General features: G+C 54.1%; 1 protein-coding gene across 1 annotated transcript in view; it reads left to right on the forward strand.

Moving 5' to 3' along the window:
* Positions 1–613: 613 nt before the first annotated feature.
* The window catches only part of CYTH3 (cytohesin 3), a 24,106-nt gene continuing 900 nt past the window's right edge, over positions 614–23,819 (forward strand). Inside the window, exons 1-11 of the mRNA XM_032394160.1 lie at positions 614–1,241; positions 2,812–2,876; positions 3,493–3,559; positions 11,971–12,089; positions 17,502–17,582; positions 17,956–18,068; positions 18,182–18,330; positions 18,570–18,681; positions 23,077–23,153; positions 23,226–23,297; positions 23,377–23,531. Coding sequence (XP_032250051.1) covers positions 2,839–2,876; positions 3,493–3,559; positions 11,971–12,089; positions 17,502–17,582; positions 17,956–18,068; positions 18,182–18,330; positions 18,570–18,681; positions 23,077–23,153; positions 23,226–23,297; positions 23,377–23,531 — 983 coding nt within the window. The 5' untranslated portion in view covers positions 614–1,241; positions 2,812–2,838. The remainder of the gene's footprint in view (positions 1,242–2,811; positions 2,877–3,492; positions 3,560–11,970; positions 12,090–17,501; positions 17,583–17,955; positions 18,069–18,181; positions 18,331–18,569; positions 18,682–23,076; positions 23,154–23,225; positions 23,298–23,376; positions 23,532–23,819) is intronic.

The raw sequence follows: 23,819 nt of genomic DNA on the forward strand, positions 1-23,819 counted from the left end.
TTGTTTGTGATTTACATTTTTTCCTATCTTGTTTAAGAAATCCTTTCCTACTCTGAAGTTGTAAACAAGTTCTCCCCTATTCTAAAAATTGTGCTGTTGCCTTTGTATTTAAGCCTTTGTTCCACTTGAAGTTGGTTGCAAATACGTATGATAAAACAGGGATTCGGCCTCAATTTGCGCTCAGGGGTAACCGATGTGTCACACAGCACGTGTCACTCACCGACGCGTCCGTCTGTCTTTCTGAGCTGTGCTGTCAGCTCTGTTACAGAGCAAGCTTCTGTCTGTCTGGGGGGACTTCCTGGCTAGTCTTCTGGTGCGTCCATCAGTGTGTCTACCCCTGCGCCATGGCTGTATTCTCCTCATTTCTAGAATCTCTGCATGCTCTCTTGCTTTTTGATCAGACTCTCCATCTTTTGTTTCTTTAAAGAAATTAATGAAGTAGGAATTAAATGCACAATTGAGGAGTATTCAAAATCAAATCTTCTTCGAAAAGCTTAATGAAATACCAGTTGCAGCACAATTAATCAAAGAAAAGAGTACGGACATGGTAGGAGTGGGGGAGGTTAGTCATTAATAAGAGGATGTTATTAACAACTCTCTGTCAATAATAATAATACAGAAGTTCAGTTACCCACGTACTGGCTACCCTCCCCCCACCGCACTGGCACTTCCCTGAGTCGTCCTGGCATGTGTTTCCTGCCATCCAGCCTTCTCCGGAGGAACACTATCCAGAACTTTAGTGCGCTTATGTTCTGTACATACATGCACGTCTCACCTCCAAAGCGTGTGCTTGATTTTCAGCCTTCACAAACGGCCACGTAGAGTCTCCAGTCTGCTTTACCTTTTCTGTTCTGAGCGGCTCACCTGTATTGATAGACTGAGTTCAGCCATGTTTTATTGTTGCGCGGGATTCTGTTTTATAAATATACCGCCATTTATTCATTATTAGAGGATATTTGGGTGGTTTTCCTCTTACAAACAAGGCCGCTATGAGTATCTTACACGGGGTCTACGTGCTGGGTTCTTTTGGGGCCAGATGCTTACCTACAGACCCGCCGACGTGTTGATGGGCCATCTTCAGCCTCGCTAGATGTTGCCAACGTGGGCTCCAGACTGGTAGTAGTTTAATTGTTTGATTTTTTTTTTTTTTTCTTCCAGTGCCTGAAGACCTCTCATTAGAAGAGAGAGAAGAACTTTTAGACATTCGTCGAAGAAAAAAGGAACTTATTGATGACATTGAGGTAAAAAAAACCAAAAACTCCCCTTAGTTTTTGCTTTTAGGTAAAATAATCACTAGTTTTTGCTTTTAGGTAAAATAATTACTAAAATAATTCATGAAAAGGTAAAAACTGGGCATCTCGTATGTCTGTATCCTAACACGTGAAGGGAGTGAAAGGGTTACCGTAGTTGGTAAAGCAGATCGTGCTCAGCTCACCAGGCCGTGCGGCCACGGAGCTGGAGTCCACGGTGAGGGCACTTGTCGACAACGGCAGCAGTCCCCAAATGGGTGGCTCTCTCAAGTGGAAGAAGGCCCTGTTCGTTTGCCAAAATCCCTAGCACCCGGAACCCGCCGTCCCACTTCTGGCGTGCGGACGCCCGAGCGCCGACTCGCTGGTGGGAGCAGAATGGCAGAACACGGGCAAACGCCGGACTGGCCACGGCTCTGTCCTCGGGCCCGGCGCGCCGGGGGCCCCCCAGGAGAAGCAGAGGCGCCAAACCACAACCTCAGGGTCAGCCCGTGGTGGAAAGTATTCGGGAGACCAGCGCTGCTTGCACTTGGGGCTTCTGTGGGAAAGTTAGTCAGCTGTGTGGCTCTTCTTTGAGAAGCTCCCGAATCTTTGTCACGTCAGGATGAACGTGGTCTCATTGGCCACTTGCTGCAAGACCAGCCTTGTCCAGACAGCACCTCCTTCCTAGGAGCCCGCATTTGAGGTCTGAACTTCCCTGGTGAACAGAACAATAGTGTCTTAATAAAAGTGTCTTTGTATTTGAAAGGTAATTTGTGGAACTTTTTCTTGTAAGGTTACCCTTCATTCGTGTAAAAATCACTGTTTCCCAGAATGGGTGCTTTGGTTGAAGAATAAGAATGTATTTTAAGGTTCGTGGTCCTGTTTGGACATTAGCAGTAATGGTGCCTGTGGAGGCTCAGGGAGCTAGTGACCTCACTTCTGAGTTGAGAGCACTGAGGCCCCGAGAGGGTAAGAGCGTTGCCAAGGGTCCCGCAGCCAGGACGCGCTGGAGCCGTGTGGGGGCGCAGGGGAGCCTGTCCCGTCTGGTGTTCTCGGCCTGTCCGAGCCCCAGCTGTGTTCTGCCGGCGCCTCCTGGGCTCTGTCCATGCCGCTCTGTCTCACGCACAGACTGGTGGTTCGGGCCCCGGTACTGGCCTCAGCACCTTTGCCCTGGTCTTCCCAAGAGGAGAGGAAGACCGTGGCCGTGAAGAAGGCAGGGAGGGTGGCCGGAGGCTGGGGAGGAAGAGCTGAACAGCCGCAGTGAGTGAGCGAAGGCCTCACTGCTTCCCTTTGCTGCTGTGTTTTACACACACACACACACACACACACACACACACACACACTCTAGAATCTGCCCGGTTGACCCCTCCGAGCTTGTTCCGGCGACAGGTGGGCAGATGATGATTGTGCTTTCTCCTGAGTTGGGGCCGCTTGGACTGGGTGGAAAGTACTGATTTTTCCGTCCCCGGGACGTCCACGTGAGGCCTCAGGGAAGCTTGTGTCTGGGAGGCTAAAATATCTCGAGTCTAGGAGGGGACGGAAAAGAGCCCCACCCCCAAATGTCTGTTTGCTTTTTCGGCAGAGGCTGAAATATGAAATCGCTGAAGTGATGACTGAGATTGACAATCTGACTTCAGTGGAGGAGAGGTAAACTGTTGGGGCCACACGGCTGAGTCACTGACCTCTTCTCTCCGTGCCTCAGCTGCCGTGTGAGCACAGCGGGGCCGGACGGCTGGGGTCGCAAAGTGGGGCGGCCTTTGTGGGGCTGTTGGGTCCTCTGCTCCCCACCCCTCACCCCTTCCTGCTCTCTGTGGAGGAGTCAGGGCTGCTCTGGGGGCTGCGGCTCTCCCCTCCCTTCCCTGGAAGCACAGCTCCTCCAAATTAACCTCCGCAGAAGTAGCCTCTCTGTACAGCAGGAAACCGTGCTTTCCTTAAATCGCTGTTTGTCATTATTAGCTATTTCTGAAGAAGGAATCAAGTGTAGGAAAGAGCCCCGGCAGCTGCGAGTGCCACCTTTGTGGTGGGGGGGTGGAGGGGTGGGGGTGGAGGGGTGGGGCTGCAGGGGTGGGGGGTGGAGGGGTGGGGCTGCAGGGGTGGCGGGGGGGGGGGGAGAGGGGGGGGGCTGCAAGGGTGGGGGGGGGGGGGTGGGGCTGCAGGGGTGGTTTTCTGCACCGAGGTGCTGGCCGAAGTGCTGGGGAGACTGCCCGCCCTCTTGCAGTTGGTGCAAACATTCCCTAATGATTTAACTGTTTGAAATGCATAGCAAAACTACCCAGAGGAACAAGCAGATAGCTATGGGGAGGAAGAAATTCAACATGGATCCCAAAAAGGTAAGCCAACGTTCCAGTGTTCTGGCCTGCAAGAGATTGTGGGATTCACCGGTTTGATTGGCTCTCTCATTTTGGACAAAGGTGGTCGGTCATACCCCCTCACAGGTACTGAGAGTGGAGGTTAAATTTGTATCATGTAGGGGCTGCCAGGGAGTGGGGTGAAGCACAAGTGCCCGTGGGCCTCATCCCTGGACCCGAAGACCTTTTCTTGCGTGTGAGGCTCTGGGTGAGGCCTCCCTGCCCCGGCAGCGGCTGGTGTAGACAGGCCCTCGGCGGGGCCAGGCCGAGCGGTGTATCCTCCCGCTGCGGCATGGCCCACAGCCCGGGGAGCTGGTGGGCAGGGCTGCACCCTGGGTGTCTGCTGGGGGGTTAAATGGTTCAAGTCTGGGGACTTTGTTCCTCCCATTCACCTTCCAGAGAAGACATCTGCATGAAGGACCGGGAGCTCTCCTGATTGAAGGCAATACCGGGTCTTCCCTCCAGTTGGATTTTCTAGGAAAACACCCGAAAATAAGGAAACCTGCAACATGCAGCTACTTGTCTTTGAGGTTGAACCAGAAGACTTAGCAGAACCTGTAAACGCTTTGTGGAACATGGCTCAGCTGCAAGACCGTTAGGTTTTGAGACAGAAGAGTGGATCTGAGTTAGTCACCAGGGCTTGAGGTCCCGGAGAGGAACGCCGTGTCCCCGGAAGCTTCTAACGTCCCCGGAGCTGACTTCATCCTACCGTGATCTTTAGGTGGCATTCACATCACACACCTTCCTTAGGATTTTATTTATTTATTTTTGGCATTGAGCCTCTGTGCTAATTAACGATGTGTTCATTCAGTGAATGTTGATAGCAAGAATTGCACTGTGCAAGGTCTAAGATGATCCGTAAACTTGCATTTCTAGGTGCAAGCACAGCTGCAAAACGTAAAGAAATGGCAAATGTGGATTCTCCTCAGCCTCGCCACGGCTGCCGCCGGAGGAGGGTCTTTGTTTAGCTGGAGCACTCCCACCTCCGCGAAAAGTTTCCTGTTGCTTCCCGATTTTCTGCTTAGGGGGCATCCGCCAGCCCCAAAGTGGAATGCAGCTGTGTCCGGGAATGATTTTGTGAATTTGGTAATGACTTGAGGTTTGGAGCTAGAAGCGTTTTTTGTTGTTTTTTTCCTTTCTTGAGTTGAATTTGCAGAGTTGGCTTAACCAGCAGATTTGATAAGCATTGGCAGCATCTTGAAAGATACCTCACGAGTGGCTGTTTTGAAAACCAGACCTTATGTTTTAAGGTGCAGCGCGGGACAGCACGCCCACAAGTCCGGGGATGAGTCCACGTCCTCCCCACGAAGCGCGCACAGACACTCCGGTGGTCCAGTGGTGCTGTCCCTCCGCCCGGCTCTAGCCTGTCCTCTCGTTCTGCGCACACCACGTGTCAGACGTGCAGTCATGAGGGCTGACTCAGGCTTCCTGAGAACTTGCCACGCGTCAGGAACTGCTAACGAAGCACTGTAATTAGTACACTTAACCTTACGGGGTGGGTTCCCTTTCAATGCCTGTGGCGCAGTCGGGGGAAATGAGGCACGGAGCCGCTGAGACGTGCCCAGCGTCCTGAGCGAGGAATCCACCTCAGACTCGGGCCCGTGACCACCGCACCTCACTGGGCTCCCGTGGGAGCCTGGGGTTGGTTTGTCGGCCGCCCGGGGAGTCCAGCCCTGTGGAGTGTCTCCACCTCCAAGTCCGAGGAAGCAGCTGCTTTATCTGCTTTGCCTGGGCTGTGGCCGGCTGCCCTACAGGCCTCATTTTGCCTAGATGCCTCTCCACCTGAGAGATTTTTAAGGTATTAATTACTGGTGCTACCCAACAACTTATTTGTAATTATGGTAAATTTAGTCTGCATGTGGCCCTTTGCTGGGGAAAAATAATGAGAATTCCCTTGTCTTGACGATTATAGCACTCGTTGGAGTCCGCTTGGGCCACCATAACAAAATACCGTGGACTGGTGGCCTAAACACTAGACATTTACTTGTTCACCATTCTGGAGGCTGGAAATCCAAGGTCAGGCTGCCAGCATGACTGGGTTCTGTGAGAGCGGTCTTCCCCACTTACAGGTGGCCGCCTCCTCACTGTGTCCCCAGACGGCCCAGAAGAAGCTGGAGAGCGCCCCCTGGTGTCTCTTCTTAAAAGGGCAAGGGTTCCCTCAGATCAGAGCCCCGCCCACATGACCTCGTCTGACCCTGCCTCCCAGGACCCCACTTCTGAACACCATCACACTGGGGGCTAGAGCTTCAAGATAGGGATCTTCGGGAGACTCAGACATTCAGTCCAAAACAGCCCTGGGTGATCTCACACGCGGTGTTGTGAAACAGGCTTGCATCAGAGACTTTCAGGCTAGCAGGAAATAAGTCACAGAGTGGTGACATTTTGAGCGGGAGCTTCTGTTTCTGCAGGTACATTAGATACACAGAGGCAGCGCTTGGGGTTAGAAATGAGTAAGAGGAAAGGTTGATTCGATCAAGGAAGCAGGAAACATTCTACAGGCTCTCTCTTTCATTCCCAGTTTCCTAGAAATGCCTTTAAAAATATAACATATGAATGTGTAACAAGCAGGAGTTCGCTCAGTCGACTAGAAATTGAGGGAACCCTGAGAGATAAAAGATGAGCGGTAGCCCGAAGCACACTCGGGAAAGATTTGCTCTGGGATGGGAGAGCACGTCAGGGGCTCGGCTCACTTGGGCAGCAGGTGTGGGACGTGGGATCGGGGAGGGGGCCTCCAGATGGTTCACCCTTGGCTGAGCTTGCGCCGAGCAGTGGTGTGTGCCCCCAGGTGGGAGACGCAGGTGTCTCTTCTCCACTGGCCTCACTGAGGAAGAGGAGGAGAAACACCCGCTCCCAGAGACCAGCTTCTGAGCCCCCCAACTGACCGCGTCATCTGCTCCAGAAACAAACGGCGTTCAGTTGGGCTACCAGAAATTCTGAAATACAAAGGTCATCACCCAACCAGGAATCACCAAATGTATGAGCTGCTTGACCCCATGAAAGAGACGTGAAACACCACAAACAGAACTAACACAGGAGGAAACATTAAAGGTAGGATGTTTTGTATATTATAAATCTCATCAGAGATGATGGGGTGTTGGCTTATCCTTGGTGCAAAAAATGGGGAGTTGTGGAAAAGGTCCGTGGAAGTGAAGAACCAACGCCCTCTGAAAACCCACAGCCCGAGGCTGGGGTGGGGACACGGGCAAGGCGGATCGTGGTGCTCCTGTTCTCCATCGCTCTACGCAGAACCGCGAGAGGCGGGAGGCAGGTCTGGTGGCTCAGATTTCATCGAACAAGTCCCAGGAGGAGAGAATAGAAGACAGAGTGGAGGATGTATGTCAAAGAAATACTGGAATATTAAGAGCTAGATTAAGATAAAATACTCAAAATCAAAGGGCTCACCAAATGCCAAGCAGGATAAAATTTTTCAGACACTGATCCGTAGAAATATCAAGTAAAATACCAGAAAACTTATGGATAAAGAGAAATTCACTGACTTTCCAGGAAGGAAAGACCAGATTATCTAAGAAGAAACCAGAATCACAACAGGAACACTGGATCAAAGACAGCAGGGAAACTTTCCAAGGTCCGAGGAAACGTGATTTAAAACCTAGAGCTCTGGGGAGGCCGGTATAGACCCGCAGAAAACCAAATAAAATAAAAATAATAAAACCTAGCATTCTGACCCGTGTGAGGAGGCAAGTGAAGACATTCAGATGTGCAAGGACTCACAAAAGGAACTGCTAACACGTTCCGTCAGCTCTAGAAATTGTGGTTGGAGCAGTGCGTCTATAAACAGGACACGAATCCAGGATGCAGGATAAAACGGGAGAGACGCGAAGAAACCAGCTAAACATACGGTTAAGTCTAAATGAGAGCTTGATTGTTGAAGGAATGTTTTAAAAATCAAAGTCCCAGATTACCTCAATACAGGTGACCCCTGAGCAGCACTGGGTTTAAGCTGGGAGGGTGGAATTTTTTTTTTAGTACATACAGTACAGTACTGGAAATGTATTTCTCTTCCTTACAACTTTCTTAGTAACATTTTGTTTTCTCCAGCTTACTATCATAAGAATGTTACTGTAATATTGTGATGCTGTTGTAAGAATACAGTATATAACATATGAAATGTGTTAATTGACTGCCATGGGTAAGGCTTCTGGTCAACAGTAGGCTACTAGTAGTAAGATTTTTGGGGAGTCAAAAGTTACATGCAGATTTTCAACTGGGGGCGGGTATGGGAGCCCATAACCCCTGCATTGTTCAAGATCAGCTGTGTGTAAGGGACAAGGGAAGCAGGGAAGTCAACGTTGGCTAAGGTTTTCAAGATGTTCATGGATGAATGTAAGTTGAAATATTAAAATTTTATTTTGTTTTTTAAAGATTTATTTATTTGTCAGAGCGAGTGAGCACAAGCAGGGGGAGTGGGAGAGGGAGAGGGAGAAGCAGAAGCAGAAGCAGACTCCCTGTTGAGCAGGGAGCCTGATGCGGGACTCGATCCCAGGACCCCGGGATCATGACCTGAGCTGAAGGCAGACGCTTAACTGACTGAGCCACCCAGGCGCCCCTAAGTGTTAAAATTTTAAGAGTAACCACTAAAAATAGGGATAAGATAGGATTTCTAAATTACTAGGAAAAATTGAATAAAGAAAACTTAATTCAGCAGAAGGCTGAAAAGACATGAGAAATACCCAGCATATGTGAAGGCTCAGGAAATGAGTAGTAGCAAGTCCATAATCACCATAAATTTGATTGGGCTCAGTTACCTCTTAAAAGGCACCTTCACATTAGTTTGAAGAAACAACAATAAAGTCCAGATGTGTTCTGACTGAGACACACACCTGGAGCAGAGCACCAAGGTTGAAAACAAGGAAATAGGAAAAGATACATAAGGTGTAATGGGTTGAATGGTGCCCTCTTCCAGTAGATTCTACTGTTTGATTTTCTAAATGATATTTTTAAAAAGATTTTTATTTATTTATTTGAGAGAGGGAGAGGGAGATCACAAGCAGGGGGGTAGGGAGGGGAAAGGGTAGAGGGAGAGAAACAGGCTCCCCACTGAGCAGGGAGCCCGACTTGGGGCTCGATCCCAGGACCCTGGGATCATGACCTGAGCCGAAGGCAGACGCTTAACTGACTGAGCCACCCAGGCATTGCCTCTAAATGATATTTTAAAACATAGACATTGTCTAATAATACTGGAACATTTATTAGCATTTCCCTAGTGTACTCGGGTCCTGGGCCGCTGTAATGACCACAGCCTCGGTGGCCTGAAACAACAGAGGTGTGTTGTCTCACAGGCCCCGGGGCCAGAAGCCTGAGACGCAGGTGTGGGCAGGGTCGGTTCCTTCGCGAAGCTCTGGTTCGGAGAGTGCGCTCCGGGCCTCCCTCCCAGCTCGCCGTGGCTGCCGGCCATCCCTGCTGTTCCCCGGCCTGTGGACCCACCGCTCTGCTCTCAGCTTGCTTGTCACATGGACGGGGACGCATGTCAGCGGCTTCCGTGCCTTCCTCCTCTGCTTCTGCCTCTTTGCTTCACCTTCCCAACACAGTCCCGTTCTGCTTCATAACTGCTCTCTTTGACTCTGGCTTTTGGCTCCATTTTCTTTTCTGGTGCCCGGCCTGGGCTCACCCCCGTGGCACTGTGTTTTCTGGTACCTTTTATTTTATTTTATTTTATTTATTTATTTGACAGAGACACAGTGAGAGAGGAACACAAGCAGGGGGAGTGGGAGAGGGAGAAGCAAGCTTCCCACCGAGCAGGAAGCCCGATGCGGGGCTCGATCCCAGGACCCTGGGATCAAGACCTGAGCCGAAGGCAGACGCTTAACGACTGAGCCACCCAGGCGCCCCTCTGGTACCTTTTGCAAAGGGAGCTGGAACTTGACTTGGGGCTCCTCTGGCTGCCTTCTGTAACCTTGAAGCACAGAAGAGATGACCTTGGGCTGGGCCTACTTGCTATTCTCAAATCCTGGTTTTTCAGGCTGTTGCGTAGCCTCCCCAAGGAGCTCCCGAGTGTTTGAATTTTAGAGCAGGTTGTGAGCATCCAGAGCTCAGGAGAGCCTCATCCCCAGGTCCGTTCAGTTCCTGGCAGGGTGTTGGCTGATGGAGTGCCTGGAACATTGTGAATGTGGAAATTGCCAGGCCTAGGGACTCCAGAGAGCGCTGGGAGGCTGAAGAGAGCACACTGGGAGGCTGGAGAGAACACGGGGCCAGGGTGGGATGGATGCAAGACTCTGTCAAAGCCACGGCCCCCACCCCCACCCCCACCCCCCACGGTGCACAGCAGGAGATGGGAGGAGGCCACAGGGCAAGACAGCCTGCAGCTGCGGTTCCTCCCCCCCTTCCCCCCCTGTCCTCCGCCAACCAGTATCACAGCCCAGGGATGTCACCCCAGCTGCCAGCCAGGCACCCATCCACCAGGGAGCACCTGCTTCCGCCGGGCCCTTGGCTCCAGGACCTCGGGCTCCTTTGGAAACTCTCTCTCCTGTCCCTTGCAATTTGGGGGGGTGGTGCAGCAGGATCTACCAGTTCCACCCACAGCCAGTCTGTGAGTCCTTGGGACACAGAGTCGAGAGAGGCAGACCAGGGCCTCTTTGGCCTCTGACCTCTCGGCCAGGGATGTTAGGTCAGAGTGTAAAGTCAGCCCCGCTGCCCAGAGCTCCCCTCCCGCACAGAGCCCTGGGTGCTGGGTGCGGACGGCACCAGCACTCTTGTCCCTCGCCTGGTTTCTGGGGCCTTGCTGGACAGGTGTGTACTCGGGATCGGAGTGCTTCCTTAGGGTATGTGCACGTCGTCCCTTCTAGAAGATGATCCCCGGGGGGCCTGGACTCGAGCTCCCACCAGAAATAGATGAGAGTTAATTTAGGATCGTCAGACATACTGATTTTTTGGTAAACTTTTTCATTTTTTGAAGAACAGCATATGGTGCACAAACTTTGAATGCACAGCGTGACGAATTTTTACACACTAAAATCCTTGTGTAACCCAGAGCAAGATGTGGTGGTGGGGCATCAGGAGTGTCTTTCTGGTGTCTCCTCCTAGTGAACAAATTCCACCCCGTCACCGTAGAGCGGGGCTGCCTGTTGTAAAACTGTAAATATAAATAAGGTACATTCCGTGTCGTCCTTTCATTCCGTGTCACGTCTGTCAGATGCATTGATGTCGCTGTGCATTTATTCTCGTTGCTGCATAGTGTTCCATCGTATGGAATATACCAGAATAGGATTTATCTCTTCTCTTACTGGTTGGATGTTGTTGGGTTGTTTCCAGTTGGGGGAAATTCTAAATAAGGCTGCTGTGGACATTCACGTGTTTGGAAAAAAAAGAGCAAAGACTCTCAGAGGGACCATGCGGTGTGAGGGAGGGGTACAGAGAGTGGTAGCTGGAAAATCTCCGAATTTGTAGAAGGAGAGGCAAGTAGAGGACAGAATTCCCTTACCAGCTTTGTCCGTCTGTGTTGGAAACCAGCTCAGAAGCTGTGTCAGAGCTACATTTTCGCTATTCTTAGGGCTTCTCAGGAGAGGAGCAGGGCTGCTTCGGGTCAGGGACCGCCTCTGCAGCCTTTCATTTAGAAATTGTCACCTGTGCCCTTGAGGGCCCTCAAGCGGGTGTGGATTTTCACCGGCTTCAGCTCGGTGGCACAGAGATGCGTTACCGTGTTCAGCTGCAGCTCACAGAAGGCCTTGTGAGCACGGCTTGCACGACGACTATGTTCTCCCAGGGCAGGGGTGGCTGCAGGGGCCCCAGTGGCTCCCAAGTGACAGGACCCCAGCCCTGTGTTCATCCCGGCCTTTCCCTCATCCACTGGCCGTGAGGGCGCCGGTCGTCACATCTGCATTCCAGGCAGGAAGGAGGGAGAAGGAGCTGCTCACGAGTCCTTTTGGTCAAGAAAGCAGCAGCTTCCCCAGGTCCTCCCTCCGGACTTCCTTCTGTGACCAGATCTGGGTCACAAGGTCATTCCTAGTTGCAAGGGAAGCTGGGAACATGATTACTTAGCGAGGCATGGCAAGGAAAGAGCGGAGCTCGGGGAGGGCGTGGATTGGCCAACCCCAAAGGGCATGTTCCTCTCGCGCACACAGCAGATTGTTCTCCCGAGCTGGGGAAATTCGGTGTTGTTATTACCTCTGCTTTTATGGTCTCTAGTACTTTCTTTGTAATGGTTTGTTCGGTAACCCGTTTATTTGTCTTTTAGCCTGTTAAATTGCCAGGAGGAATGAATGTGCTTTCCTCTGGTGGGCAAAAAAATGTAGTCTGGGGTGTGAGAATCAGATTGTCCTGGTATTTTTGCCATGTCCCAGCCAGTAAGATCATTACTCTAGATGTATTTCTGTCTTTGAAAAGGGAGTCTGGGCGACCCTCCTAACCAGAGCTTCCTTTCTTATGTCCCTCTTCAGGGAATTCAGTTTCTAATAGAAAATGACCTGCTGCAGAACTCCCCAGAAGACGTAGCCCAGTTCCTGTATAAAGGAGAAGGCCTAAATAAGACCGTAATTGGGGACTATCTAGGTGAAAGGTAAGTTGAAGGAGAACCAGCAGCCCGGCCTGGGCCCGCCCTCCCCGTCAGGGTCTGTCACAGTTGCGCTTGGGCATAAGGCGCACGTGCTGCTCCCCACAACTGCGTTGGCCCAGCGCAGTCACATGCTTTCCCTGCCCTTGCGGGGAGAGAGGTGTGGGTGCTCTGGGGCCAGGTAGGGTCTGTGATCTCTGGAAACCTTTACTCAGGGAACCATGGCAGAACTGAAACTGGTGCTGCCTCTTCTCTGTACCTCAGAAAGCATCTTTTTTTTTTTTTTTTTTAAGATTATTTATTAGAGTATGCGCTTGCGAGCATGTGCAAGGGGGTAGGGGCAGAGGAAGAGGGAGAGAGAACCTCAAGCAGACTCTCCACTGAGCACAGAGCCTGACACAGGGCTTGATCTCATGACCCTGAGATCATGACCTGAGCTGAAATCGAGTTGGATGTTGAACCAACTGAGTCACCCAGGTGCCCCCTCAGAAAGCATCTTAATCTTCTTTTCATGTTTTGCCCAGAAATAGACCAGATTTCTCAGTGGTTTTCTTCCCCCTGTTGCTTGGGGATATGAGTGAAGGTGGGAAGTTATTAATTTTTTAAATGGAGAGCACTGGACAGATTTACATTCCCATTTGCCTTCTCTAATTAAGGGTCCATTTGCTGTGCTTAGCAGAGGTTAGGACAGGAATCTAAGGCAGCACATCCCCTGAGTCAAAGATCAAACAAGAGTGTTTTTAAATAAGAGCCCAACAGTTGCTCAACCGGGGTGGTTTCTGTTTCTAGCTCTTTATTAAAAATAATTGATCAAAGGTGGAAAGCAGAACACTTCCTAACTCATTCTGTGTGGCCAAAGATATCACAATTAAAACAAAAACAAAAACAAAAAATCCTGCAGAGCAGTACCTCCCATGACCACTGAAGCAAAAATCCTCAACTAAATATTAGTAAATCAAATCTAGCAATATTTAAAAATGACTATACACCAATACATTCACCCCATGCATGCATTCATTATCCCATGAATACAAGGTTAGTTCAGCGTACAAAAGTCAAAGTAATATACAGTATCAATATAATAAAGAGTAAAACCCACATGATCATCCCAATAGATGTTGGAAAGGCTTTTGACAACATTCACTGCTTCAAGACAAAAGCGTTCAACAAACCAGGAAAAGCAGGGAACTTCCTCAATATGATGCAGGGCACCTGTGAAACCCACAAGTTGACTTTATGCTTTCTTCTAAGAGCAAGAACAAGATAAGGTTGACTGCTCTCACCACTTCTCTTCAACATGGTACTGGCAGTTCTAGGGCAAGAAAATGAAATTAAAAGCATCTAGTTTGGAAAGGAAGAAATAAAACTTTGTTTGCAGAAGACAGAATTGTGTATGTAGAAAATCCTGAAGAATCACTAAAAGCATTAGAACTAATAAGTTCAGTAAGGCTGAAGGATACAAGATCAATATGTAAAATTCAGTTGTACTTTTAAATGGTAGCGATGAGCAAGCTTGGAAAAGATATTAAGAAAAACAGCTCCATTTTATAATAGCATTAAAAGGAATAAAATAGTTGGGAATAAATTTAATAAAAGAAGTACAAAATATTTACTCTGAATTACAAAACTTTGAAAAAAAATGAAAAGACCTACGTAAATGGAAAGATATCCCATGTTCATGGAGTGGAACTTTGATCTACAGACTTAACTCATTCCCTATCAAAATCCCAGCTAACTTCTTTGTAGAAGTTGACAGACTCATGCTAAAATTAATGTAGAACATCATGGGACCCAAAATAGCCACAGTCTTGGAAAAGAAGAACAAAGTTGCAGAACTCACATATAAGACAGACTAAAAACAGTAATCAAGATAGTGTGGTACTGGTGTAAGGGTAGACTTCTAGATCATGGAGTAGAATGGAGAATCTAGAAATAAACCCTTGTGTTTATTGTCACGTGATTTTCGATGAGGGTGTCAGGACAGTTTAGTGGGGGAAAGAACAGTCTTTCAACGAATGGTCTGGGACACCTGGATATCCACATGCAAAAGAATACCATTGGACCACTCAGGGTACGCAAAAATTAAACTGGATCAAATACCTACATGTGAGAAGGAAAACTATAAAACACTTAGAAGAAAACATAGGGGTAGATCTTTGTGACCTTGGATTAGGCAAGAGTTTCTTAGATGTGACACCAAAAACAAACAGCAAAAGAAAAACGTAGGTAAACGGGACATCGTCAAAATCAAAAACTTTTGTGTTGAGAAGGACATCATTAAGAAGGTGAAGAAGCAATCCACAGACTAGGAGAAATTTTTACAAGTCACATATAAATCTAATAAGGACTTCTATCTAGAATATATGAAGAACTCTTACCACTCAATAATACGACAGCTTAATTATAAAATGAACAAAGCATCTGAATGGACATTTCTCCAAAGAAGATCCATAAATATGTGATAGGGCCATAAGCACACAACTGGATGTTCAGCATCCTTAGCCCCCATCAGGGAGCTGCAGATCAAAACCACAGTGAGCTACCACTTCACACCCACTAAGATGTTTGTAATAATAATAAAAAGATAATAAGCGTTGCCCAGGATGTGGGAAAATCAGAGCCCTCACGTCCTGCTGGTAGGATAGGAGGTGCCGTGGCTGTGGGAAGTAGTTGGCAGGTCTTCAAAATACGACCCAGTAATTCTACTCCTAGGTGTTCACCCAAGAGCAGTAAAAACGTACATCTGCACACTCACTCACAAATGTTTGTAGCCACGTGATTCTCGGTAGCCAAAAGGTGGAAGCAGTTCCGATGTCCATCGGCTCGGATGTCCCTCAGCTGGTGGATGGTCAAGATGTGGTTCATCCCGACGATGGACTATTTATTGCCCACAAGGAGCAGGGTGCTGGTGCATGCTGCCGCGTGTTGGGTGACTCCCTTTATGCAGAGTGCTCGGGATAGGTGAACTTAGGGAGACAGAAGGCCGACTGGTTGCCTGGGGCTGGCAGATTGGGAGCTGGAGTTTCTTTTGGGGGTAATGAAAGTGTTGAGAAACTGATGGTGGTGACGGTTGCACAGGTCTGCAAATATATTACAAGCCATTGAATGGTACACTTGAAATAGGACAGTTGTATGGAATGTGAATTATGTTTGAACAAAGCTAAAAACAAAAAAAAAAACAAAAAAAACAGGGCGCCTGGGTGGCTCAGTTGGTTAAGTGACTGCCTTCGGCTCAGGTCATGATCCTGGAGTCCCGGGATCGAGTCCCGCATCGGGCTCCCTGCTCAGTAGGGAGTCTGCTTCTCCCTCTGACCCTCCTCCCTCTTATGCTCTCTCTCTCAAATAAATAAAATCTTTAAAAAAAAAAAACAACAAAACCCACAAAAAACCTGAGCAGTGGCCCAGGGGTGGCAGCACCTCATGAATCGCCTGTGCCGCGAGGGCCAGAGTGCGAGTCCGCCATCGTTGTGTGGTTGTGTGGCAGGTGCGAGATGAATGATGACGTTTGTGTAATACGCAGCCTGGCGGCTCCTGCAGTCGACAAGTACCGCGTGCCTGCAGGTTTTGAGTTACAGAAAATACCAAGTTCCAAGTCTGTGCCAGGCTCTGTTTGAGGCACATGGGTTGTGTTGTTTAAAAAAAAAAAAAAAAAGCTGGACTCATCCGCTTGTGGAGCTGTACTCTGCCGGACCGATACAGGCAATATGTAATAAGCATAATAAATGTGAAAAACATTTCTCCCGTATGTTAGAAGGTGTTAGAAGGGCAAAGAAGTGGAAGCGCGTAAGGGCGTTGGGTGAGCTGCGGTTAGCAGGCTAGGCTGGTCATGGTTGTGTCATTGAGAAAGTGCAAGGACGTGAGGGGGACGAAGGTGCTCTGCAGGCCGGTGTTGGGGGAGAGCAGGACAGGCAAGAGGGTCAGTGTGTTGGGGGCAGTGTGGCTGGAGCGGCGGGGGGGGAGGGTGGCAGAGGCTCTCAGGGTGATGACGGGCCCCTCTGCCCGTTGCTGGGGGCGGGGGTAGCTTCCCAGTCGGGGAAGGACGTGGTCTGATTCACAGCTCAAAGCCGCGGGGACTTGGGGGGGATATCCAGGTGTGATGGTTCAGAGAGGGGTCCGGAAGGAGGCAGGAACCCCAGAGCGGCAGGCTCCCAGGTGCTGTTTGCATCACAGGCGAGTGTGGCAGGAGGGGAAGTGTGGACCGAGGACCAAGCCTCAGGGGCCCCCCTCTAGGGGGGCCAGGCTGGCAGCGGGAGTGGGGGTGCAGCCGCCCCTCTGATCACTTGCCCTCTCTGGTCCCGCCTTGGGGTCTTCACACCAGCTGCAGCCTGTACACCTGAGCCCAGGAAGGGGCCAGCTCCGCACCCCGTGCTCGGCGAGCCCTCTCAGCCAGGCTGCCTGCACCGCTGGGGCTGGGACGGTGGGCACTTGCCTTTCATGCCGACGCCCGTGGCTCTAACCCGGCGGCTGCTGCCATGGCTTGGGTGCTCAGCACGGTGTCGGGCCTGCTCCCCGGTCTTCGCTGCTGCCTGCCCGAGACGGGCCGGGTGCTCGCCGCCTCCTGTTGCCCCCCCAACACCCACATCTGCACGGACCCCCAAGGCCTCAGACGGCAGCTCGCCCCAGAGAAAGGAGGGGAACGTCGCGACATGTGCTCTGTGCCTCTGCCCCTTCCCGAGGCCGTGTTCATCCTTGCAGCCCCGCGGGCGGGGTCCCTTTGCAGGTGGCCCTGAGCCGTGGCCGTTCCTCGTGGTTGATGGATCGTGCGCCGGCAGGGCGGGCCTGTGGGGTGGCAGCACCCTTGTCTTTAGCGAGGCCTGGTCTGCTCTGCGGTCCCGGGAAGGCTGAGGGACTGGCGTCGCCTTGTGTTGTGGCCTGCACCTGTGACCACGGCGTTTCGCTGGCTCGGGCTGTCCTTACTGTCCCTTGTGACCAGGACCTGGGGAAACTCCAGTGAAGCGTGTTGTCCTCCTCTGCGTTTATGTAAAAGTTGAGGCCTTTGTCTTCTCGCATTTAGTTTGGTTTTAAAAGCTCTTCCGCACTGGCCCGGTTTGTGACCCGGCACCGGGCGCCCGCAGCCCCGCCTGCGAAGTGGGAACGCCGCCCGCGGCCGCCGGTTGGGAGAGCGGAGGCGGAGCGCGGGCCTGGCGCTCGGGGCTGCCGCGGGGCTCGTGCCAGCCGCCTGCGGTCTTCCGACGGCCTCGGTACCCTGACCGGCACCAACTGGGAGATAAACTCCTAACTCCTACCGAGTCTCCTTTGTCCTAAGCCTGAAAACGAACGTGCAGTGTAACAGATCTGAACTTCTAGTTCTGCAAGACAAAAACCCACAGACACTTGCTATACAAAGGAAAGGTCTTTCTTTTGAAATGATTGAAATTCTGTGCAGTGGCCTTGGACCGCATTTGCTTTCTTTCCCAGGGATGACTTTAATATTAAAGTTCTTCAAGCGTTTGTCGAACTCCATGAGTTTGCTGATCTGAACCTCGTTCAAGCCTTAAGGTAAGTGTCGGCGTGTCGGCTGTCCGCGAGGGGGGTGCGGGAGCCGGAGGCAGGCGCCCCCACGGGGCCTCCGAGCCCGTGGTGTCCCCAGAGCTGCAGAGAGACCCCCCGGGCGTTTGCAGACCGAGCCCGTGCTTGCCTCAGTGGGATGGCAGGGTGTGCACTGTGTTTCTCACCGGTATTTGGCAGTCGGGCGCGCTCTCCCCACTTCCGCAGCTGAGTCTCGGTGCTGCCCAGGCGCAGGCCCGCTTCCCACTGCATTTGGTCTCAAACACCAGCCTCGTGGACGTCCCGCCTTGTCCGGGTGAAGCCAGGTGTCCCTACGCCCCGGACCCTGACACGCCATCGTCCCCTGGTGTTCCTTTCTCCGTAGGCAGTTCTTGTGGAGCTTTCGACTTCCGGGGGAGGCGCAGAAGATCGACCGCATGATGGAGGCGTTCGCGTCCCGCTACTGCTTGTGCAACCCCGGCGTCTTCCAGTCCACAGGTCGGCGGCGCTGGGGCCCGGGGCCGGCGAGCCTCTGCCCGGGGGCGGGGGGGGGGGGGCGCCTCTGGCCAGGCGCGCGGCTGAGGGCCCCTGCACCCTCTGCCCTCTTGCAGACACCTGCTACGTGCTGTCGTTCGCCATCATCATGCTCAACACCAGCCTCCACAACCACAACGTGCGGGACAAGCCCACGGCCGAGCGCTTCGTCACCATGAACCGTGGCATCAACGAGGGAGGGGACCTCCCGGAGGAGCTGCTGCGGGTGAGCTCCCCGCCCTTGGGGCCCTAGAGCTGGCCCTCATGCCTCGGGAGCAGCGGTGGGCAACATTTACCATCAGGCACCTGCAGGGTCCCTCGCAGCCGGTCCCACCGAGCCCGGTGCCCTCGGGGACGCGCGCCCCCGCCCGGCCCGTTCGCCCCCGGCTGTGTCCCTGAGTGCGCTGTCCCGGCCCGTTCGCCCCCGGCTGTGTCCCTGAGCGCTGTCCCCTGCGCTCCTCACAGAACTTGTACGAGAGCATCAGGAACGAGCCGTTCAAGATCCCCGAGGACGATGGCAATGACCTGACGCACACGTTCTTCAACCCCGACCGCGAGGGCTGGCTCCTGAAGCTGGGTGAGTGGTGGCCGGCGGGCGGGCCCCGCACTCGGAGCCCCCAGCCCTCGGCAGCCAAGGGCCCCGACCAAAGGCAGAACCGCTAGAAGCGAGGGCCGTTGGGCCGAGTCCGCCCACCGTAGCCGGCCGCACGCCCCAGATTCGATGGCTGCCGCTTTGAGCCCTACCCCGTCTGAACGAGGCCCTGCCGGCCATGTCCACGGCAGAGAATAACGCCCGGGCTGCACGAGCGTCCCAGAAAACTGCTCAGTTAGCGTCCAGATAGACCCAAGGCAGTTTTCTGTACCAGAGGCAGGTGCATTTACTGCGAGAACCTGCGTGCCTTTCTCTTGGTTTGGTGTGGCTGATTTTTGATGCGTGGTTTAAATGTGCCTTCTTGTTGTTTTCCTTCTGCCTGTGGCTCCCACCTTTCTGTTCTGTGACGGGCTGTCCCTGCTTGTTCTGCGTTAGGAGGTACGTACCCAGTGGCTTCCTGCCCCTTCCCCAGCTGCTCATTCCTCTCTTAGTTTCTCTCCCCCGTTGGTCTGTGTGAAGCTCTGATCTGTGGCTGCCATTCATCTGACCCCTGTGGCTTTGGACTTGCTGGGGTTAGCTTCATGCAGGGTGCGGCGAATGTGACACGCACACCCCCGGGCCGGGCGAGGCGTGGCCGGAATGCCAGCCCTTCGGCGCTGGGAGCGCATGGGAATGCGTGTGGGACCGAGCCTGCCCGTCCGTGTCCTTAGGGCCTGAGCAGCCTCGAGCCTGCTGGTCGCCTGCTCCCTCCCCGTACATCACCGGTTGCCTCTCATACTAACCAAACAGCGCATGTTTGCACCACCCCTGGACGGAGTCCGGACGTGTTCAAAGGGCTTCCTAACCATTGACGAAGAAGCAGAGTAGCGTTGATATTTTCTGGGCAATTTTAGGAATTGGTAGGGTGGTTTTTTGTTTTGTTTTTATTCTGGGGGCGGGGGGGGGGGCTTTCTGCCTTACTGTGACACGAGAGCCTGTGAGACGTGACAGCATGGTCGCTGTAGAACCCGCTGTGAGACACCGGGCCTGAGAGAATCGCCGCGACTTTGTGTTCGTAATCAAGGCGAGGGTAAGAGGCGGGCGTGAAGGCGTGTGCCAGGGCTCGGCCGTTCCGATTTGGGGTCTTGCTCTGGCTTCTCTCTGGCTGTGCTGAGGTTTGGGGGAGTTCTAGATAGATCTTTGTCTAGAAACCCAGAGCCATAGCCGTGGACTTGGAGATGCATCTCTCAGGTCACCCCAAACCTGTGGCCAGGGCAGAGGGGGTACGTGTCCGACACGCCAGGGAGGGCCCCTCGTGTGACAGCGACGGTGCGAGCCTGCCTGGCAGCTGGTGTGGCCTCGGCACCAGCGGGAGATGCACCTGCTTCGAAAGACAGAACCAAACGAGGGAGACAGGCACAGCGGGGCTTGTGTTCCCACCTGTGCTCTGGGTGCGCACGTAAGCAGTGCTCAGAGCACCCCGAGGAGCTACGGAGCTGGCAGGGTGCTGAGTGGGTGCCCAAGGGGCCCCCTGCAGCCAGTCGTGGCCTCGGCACGGTGGGGCCCGGGGTCGGCTCCCTCCGCGCTCCGCCGCCACGTGCGCGGGTGTGAGGAGAAGTCACGGTGCTGGCGTTCTCGGCACCTGTCACAAAGCTAGGGGTGATGGTGCCGCCCAGAGCTCGGGCCCGCCGGCCAGCCGGGTGCCTGCCCGGGAGCCTCCTCCCCAGAGCCCCAGCGAGCCCGCTGCCGCCTCCCTCGGGCCCACGCAGCCTCCGTACCCTCTCCGTGCACAGAGCTGTGGCCGCGCCGAGAGCGGGTTTCCCAGCGGGTGGGTCTGCTCTGCACAGCTGCTGGGCCTGGACACAGTCCTGCCCCCAGGCCGCCTCCCAGGAGTCTTGACGCTGGCCTGGTCTCTAGGGACAGCTGGTGGGCGTCAGGCTCCGAGGGCCAAGGAGGCAGGCAGTCCGCTGGAAGCCGATGCTGGAGATGCGTTTGCTCGGCCTGGGTTAGCTCTGGGCCCTTACCCAGCACAGGGCAGACACAGCCTGGACACGGACGTGCTTGGCCACAGGCCTACAAGACAAGCGTAGGAGACAACGTGTGTCCTGTGCACGCACTCAGATAGGAGCGGAGGTCGCCATGCGACCTTGCTTGTGTCTCATCATAGACTTGGTCTTAGGCCAGGTGGCACTTTCCGAGGGCCTGGATGCTTTGCAAGAACTAGGAGTATTGTAGTGTTGCTTCGTGATCATCAAGGAAATGCCTTATAGTCGCTGAGTTCTGAGAAGGGGTCGGTTCTGTTAACAACACAGGCACATGGGTCAGAGTTGAGCTGTCCTGCAGAAGAAGTGTGTGTGTCGGGGGGTGGGTGCCGTGTGCCTGGGAGCAGCCGCGGAAGCAGCAGCAAGTTCAGAGCGGAGAAGCCAGGCGTGAGTGCTGTGTGTGTGTGTCCGTCCGTCCGTGTATCCATCCCCGTCTCCTGAAGCTCAGCCAGGAACACACGTAGGCAGAGCCTGTCTGTTCCCTTGCAGCGAGACCTGCGGTGGCTCCGACCCCCGCTACCCCCCCACTGGGCCTGCCCCCCTGAGCTGTAAGGGTACCTGGGGCTGGGCTGGGAGGCCCTTGGCCATGGCCACCAGGCTAGGGATTGGGCTCCCCAAGACGTGCCACTGAGCTCAGGAGCAGTGGGGCGGGTGCTGCGGCGGGGCCAAAACGCTGAGAAGCCTTCCCGGCTAAGCCGTTTTCCTGGCGTTGGGTGGTGCAGGGTCCGCCATGGGGCCTGGGGGTGAGCAGGACACACAGGGCGCCACCTCGTGGCCCAGTGCAGGAGCGCAGACGGAAGGGCAGGCACTGGACAGATGGACAGCGTGTGGGCTCCTGGGGGGATTCTCTGAGAGCCTGCTTGTGCGGCTGAGGGGAGGGGAGGTGCTAGCAGGGGAGTGGGAGCTCGGGGCAGCACGGTGGCCGGACGGAAAGGCGGGGGCCGGGAGGGGAGCCACGAGGAGGCCTTGGAGGCCGCTGAGGGGTTGGGGTCCTAGGCTGACAGAGTGCGAGCCTTTGGGAGCTTCAGGCATGGAGAGCCGGGATGAACTTACCTTTTCAAGGGACGCCTCGGAGAGGGGGGGCATGGGGGTGGGAGGCTGGCGGCCTGGTCCAGCACCAGCGCAGCCAGAGATAGACCTGGTGGGAGGGAGGTAGAGTGAACTGGGCTGGGGCAATGTACCTGGAGAGAATCTGTGCTGTCCTATCACTGGAGGACTTTGGGACGAGGGTCTCCTGGGTCCCCTCCCTGTGAAGGTGGGCTCACGGCTCGCCTGGGACTTGGCTCAGCGTTGGGCGGAATGGCCAACGTTTCCACGAGGAAGAAGGGTCCCTTCCTTCACCACCCCCCCCCCCCCCGGAAGCGGGATGTCTTCCCTGCCTGGATTTCTGCAAACATCAAGGCCAGAGGCACTCTTGCCTCAGCCCCAGGCTGACCTGGGAAGCCGGCCCGTGTGCCTTCCTGTCCCTCCGTGACCCCCGGCCCCACATGACCCACGCGGCCTTTCCTCCCACACCATGGCCCCTCAGCCCCGGCGGCACTCGCCTGCTCACGGGTTGTAGAGAGAGGCGGGCGAGCTCTGCCTCGAATGTCACCTCAGGGAGTGACAGCAGGGACGGCTACTTGCTTGTGCCCACGGATTGCTTGATTCTGTTACCATGTGCATGTTTTTCTCGTAGATTGTTTTTTTAAACTTCATGTCAGAAGCAAGGGCTGGAAATTGAAGCCCGTTTGTGCTGAATATTTGGGGGTAAAAGATTTCCTTTTCTGTAGTGAAAGGAGAGGAGACACAGATGGCCTGTGTGTGTGTGTGTGTGTGTGTTTACATGTGTGTCCCCGATCTTGTTAAGAGATTAAGTCAATCGAGTAATTCCCTGGACCAAGGAGTAATTGATGGTGATGGATCCCAGGGCCAGCCAGAGCCCTGAGGTAACAGGATTAGGCCCCGGACAGGCCCGGGGAGCCGCACTGACTTCATCCTGTTGTCATTTCCATGTGGGGAAATTAAGCCCATTCATCACGACTAACGTTTCCAGAAAGGCCGTTTGGAAAGTGGTGGCCCAGGTGGCCGTGGCGGGGGCGCCGGTGCTGCCCGGGTGGGGGTGCATGTGGGGCCCCGGCAGCACCCCGCGCGCGCTGGTCGCCACCCCGGCGCCAGGCCACACGGCTCGCCCGGGACTTGGCTCAGCGTTGGGCGGAATGGCCAACGTTTCCACGAGGAAGAAGGGAGTTTAAGACCGAGCTTGGCTCCTGGTGGCATTTCTGAAGATAGTCATTTCTGTAGGTCCCGGGCCCGCCCTTGAGGGCCCCGGGTCCCCAGCGCGTGCGGGCTGCGACTCACGAGCTCCTTCTGCTTCTAGGAGGGCGGGTGAAGACCTGGAAGCGGCGCTGGTTCATCCTCACCGACAACTGCCTCTACTACTTCGAGTACACGACAGTAAGTACGGGGCGGGCTGCCGGGCGGGGGGCGCGGGCCCGAGCGAGGCTGGCCGTGCGCTCTTTCTCGTAGGACAAGGAGCCCAGGGGGATCATCCCCCTGGAAAACCTCAGCATCAGGGAGGTGGAGGACCCGCGGAAACCGGTAAGCTGGCCTCCTCTTGCCGCCCCTGCCCTCCGGCGGCCGCAGCGCTCCGTGACGGCGCTCTGTCTGTCTCCGCCAGAACTGTTTCGAGCTTTATAACCCGAGCCATAAGGGCCAGGTCATCAAGGCCTGTAAAACCGAGGCGGACGGCCGGGTGGTGGAGGGGAACCACGTGGTGTACCGGATCTCCGCCCCGAGCCCCGAGGAGAAGGAGGAGTGGATGAAGTCCATCAGGTGTGCGCCCGGCCCCAGCTCAGCCCCGACGGCCCCGGGGCCTTCCTGTGCACGCGGTGCGGTGGGAGTGTGCACGCGTGGGAGCGTGTGCGCCTGCGCGTGTGGGAGTGTGCCCGCCTGGGAGCGTGTGCGCCTGCGCGTGTGGGAGTGCACACGCCTGTGAGCATGTACGCTTGCCCATGTGGGAGTGCACACGCATCTGAGCGTGTACGCCTGCGCGTGTGGGAGTGCGTACACATGCGCGTGTGTAAGCCTGCGCGTGTGGGAGTGCACACGCCTGTGAGCGTG

Source organism: Phoca vitulina, unplaced genomic scaffold (genome assembly GCF_004348235.1).
Source record: "Phoca vitulina isolate PV1807 unplaced genomic scaffold, GSC_HSeal_1.0 scaffold79, whole genome shotgun sequence".
Classification (NCBI taxonomy): domain Eukaryota; kingdom Metazoa; phylum Chordata; class Mammalia; order Carnivora; family Phocidae; genus Phoca; species Phoca vitulina.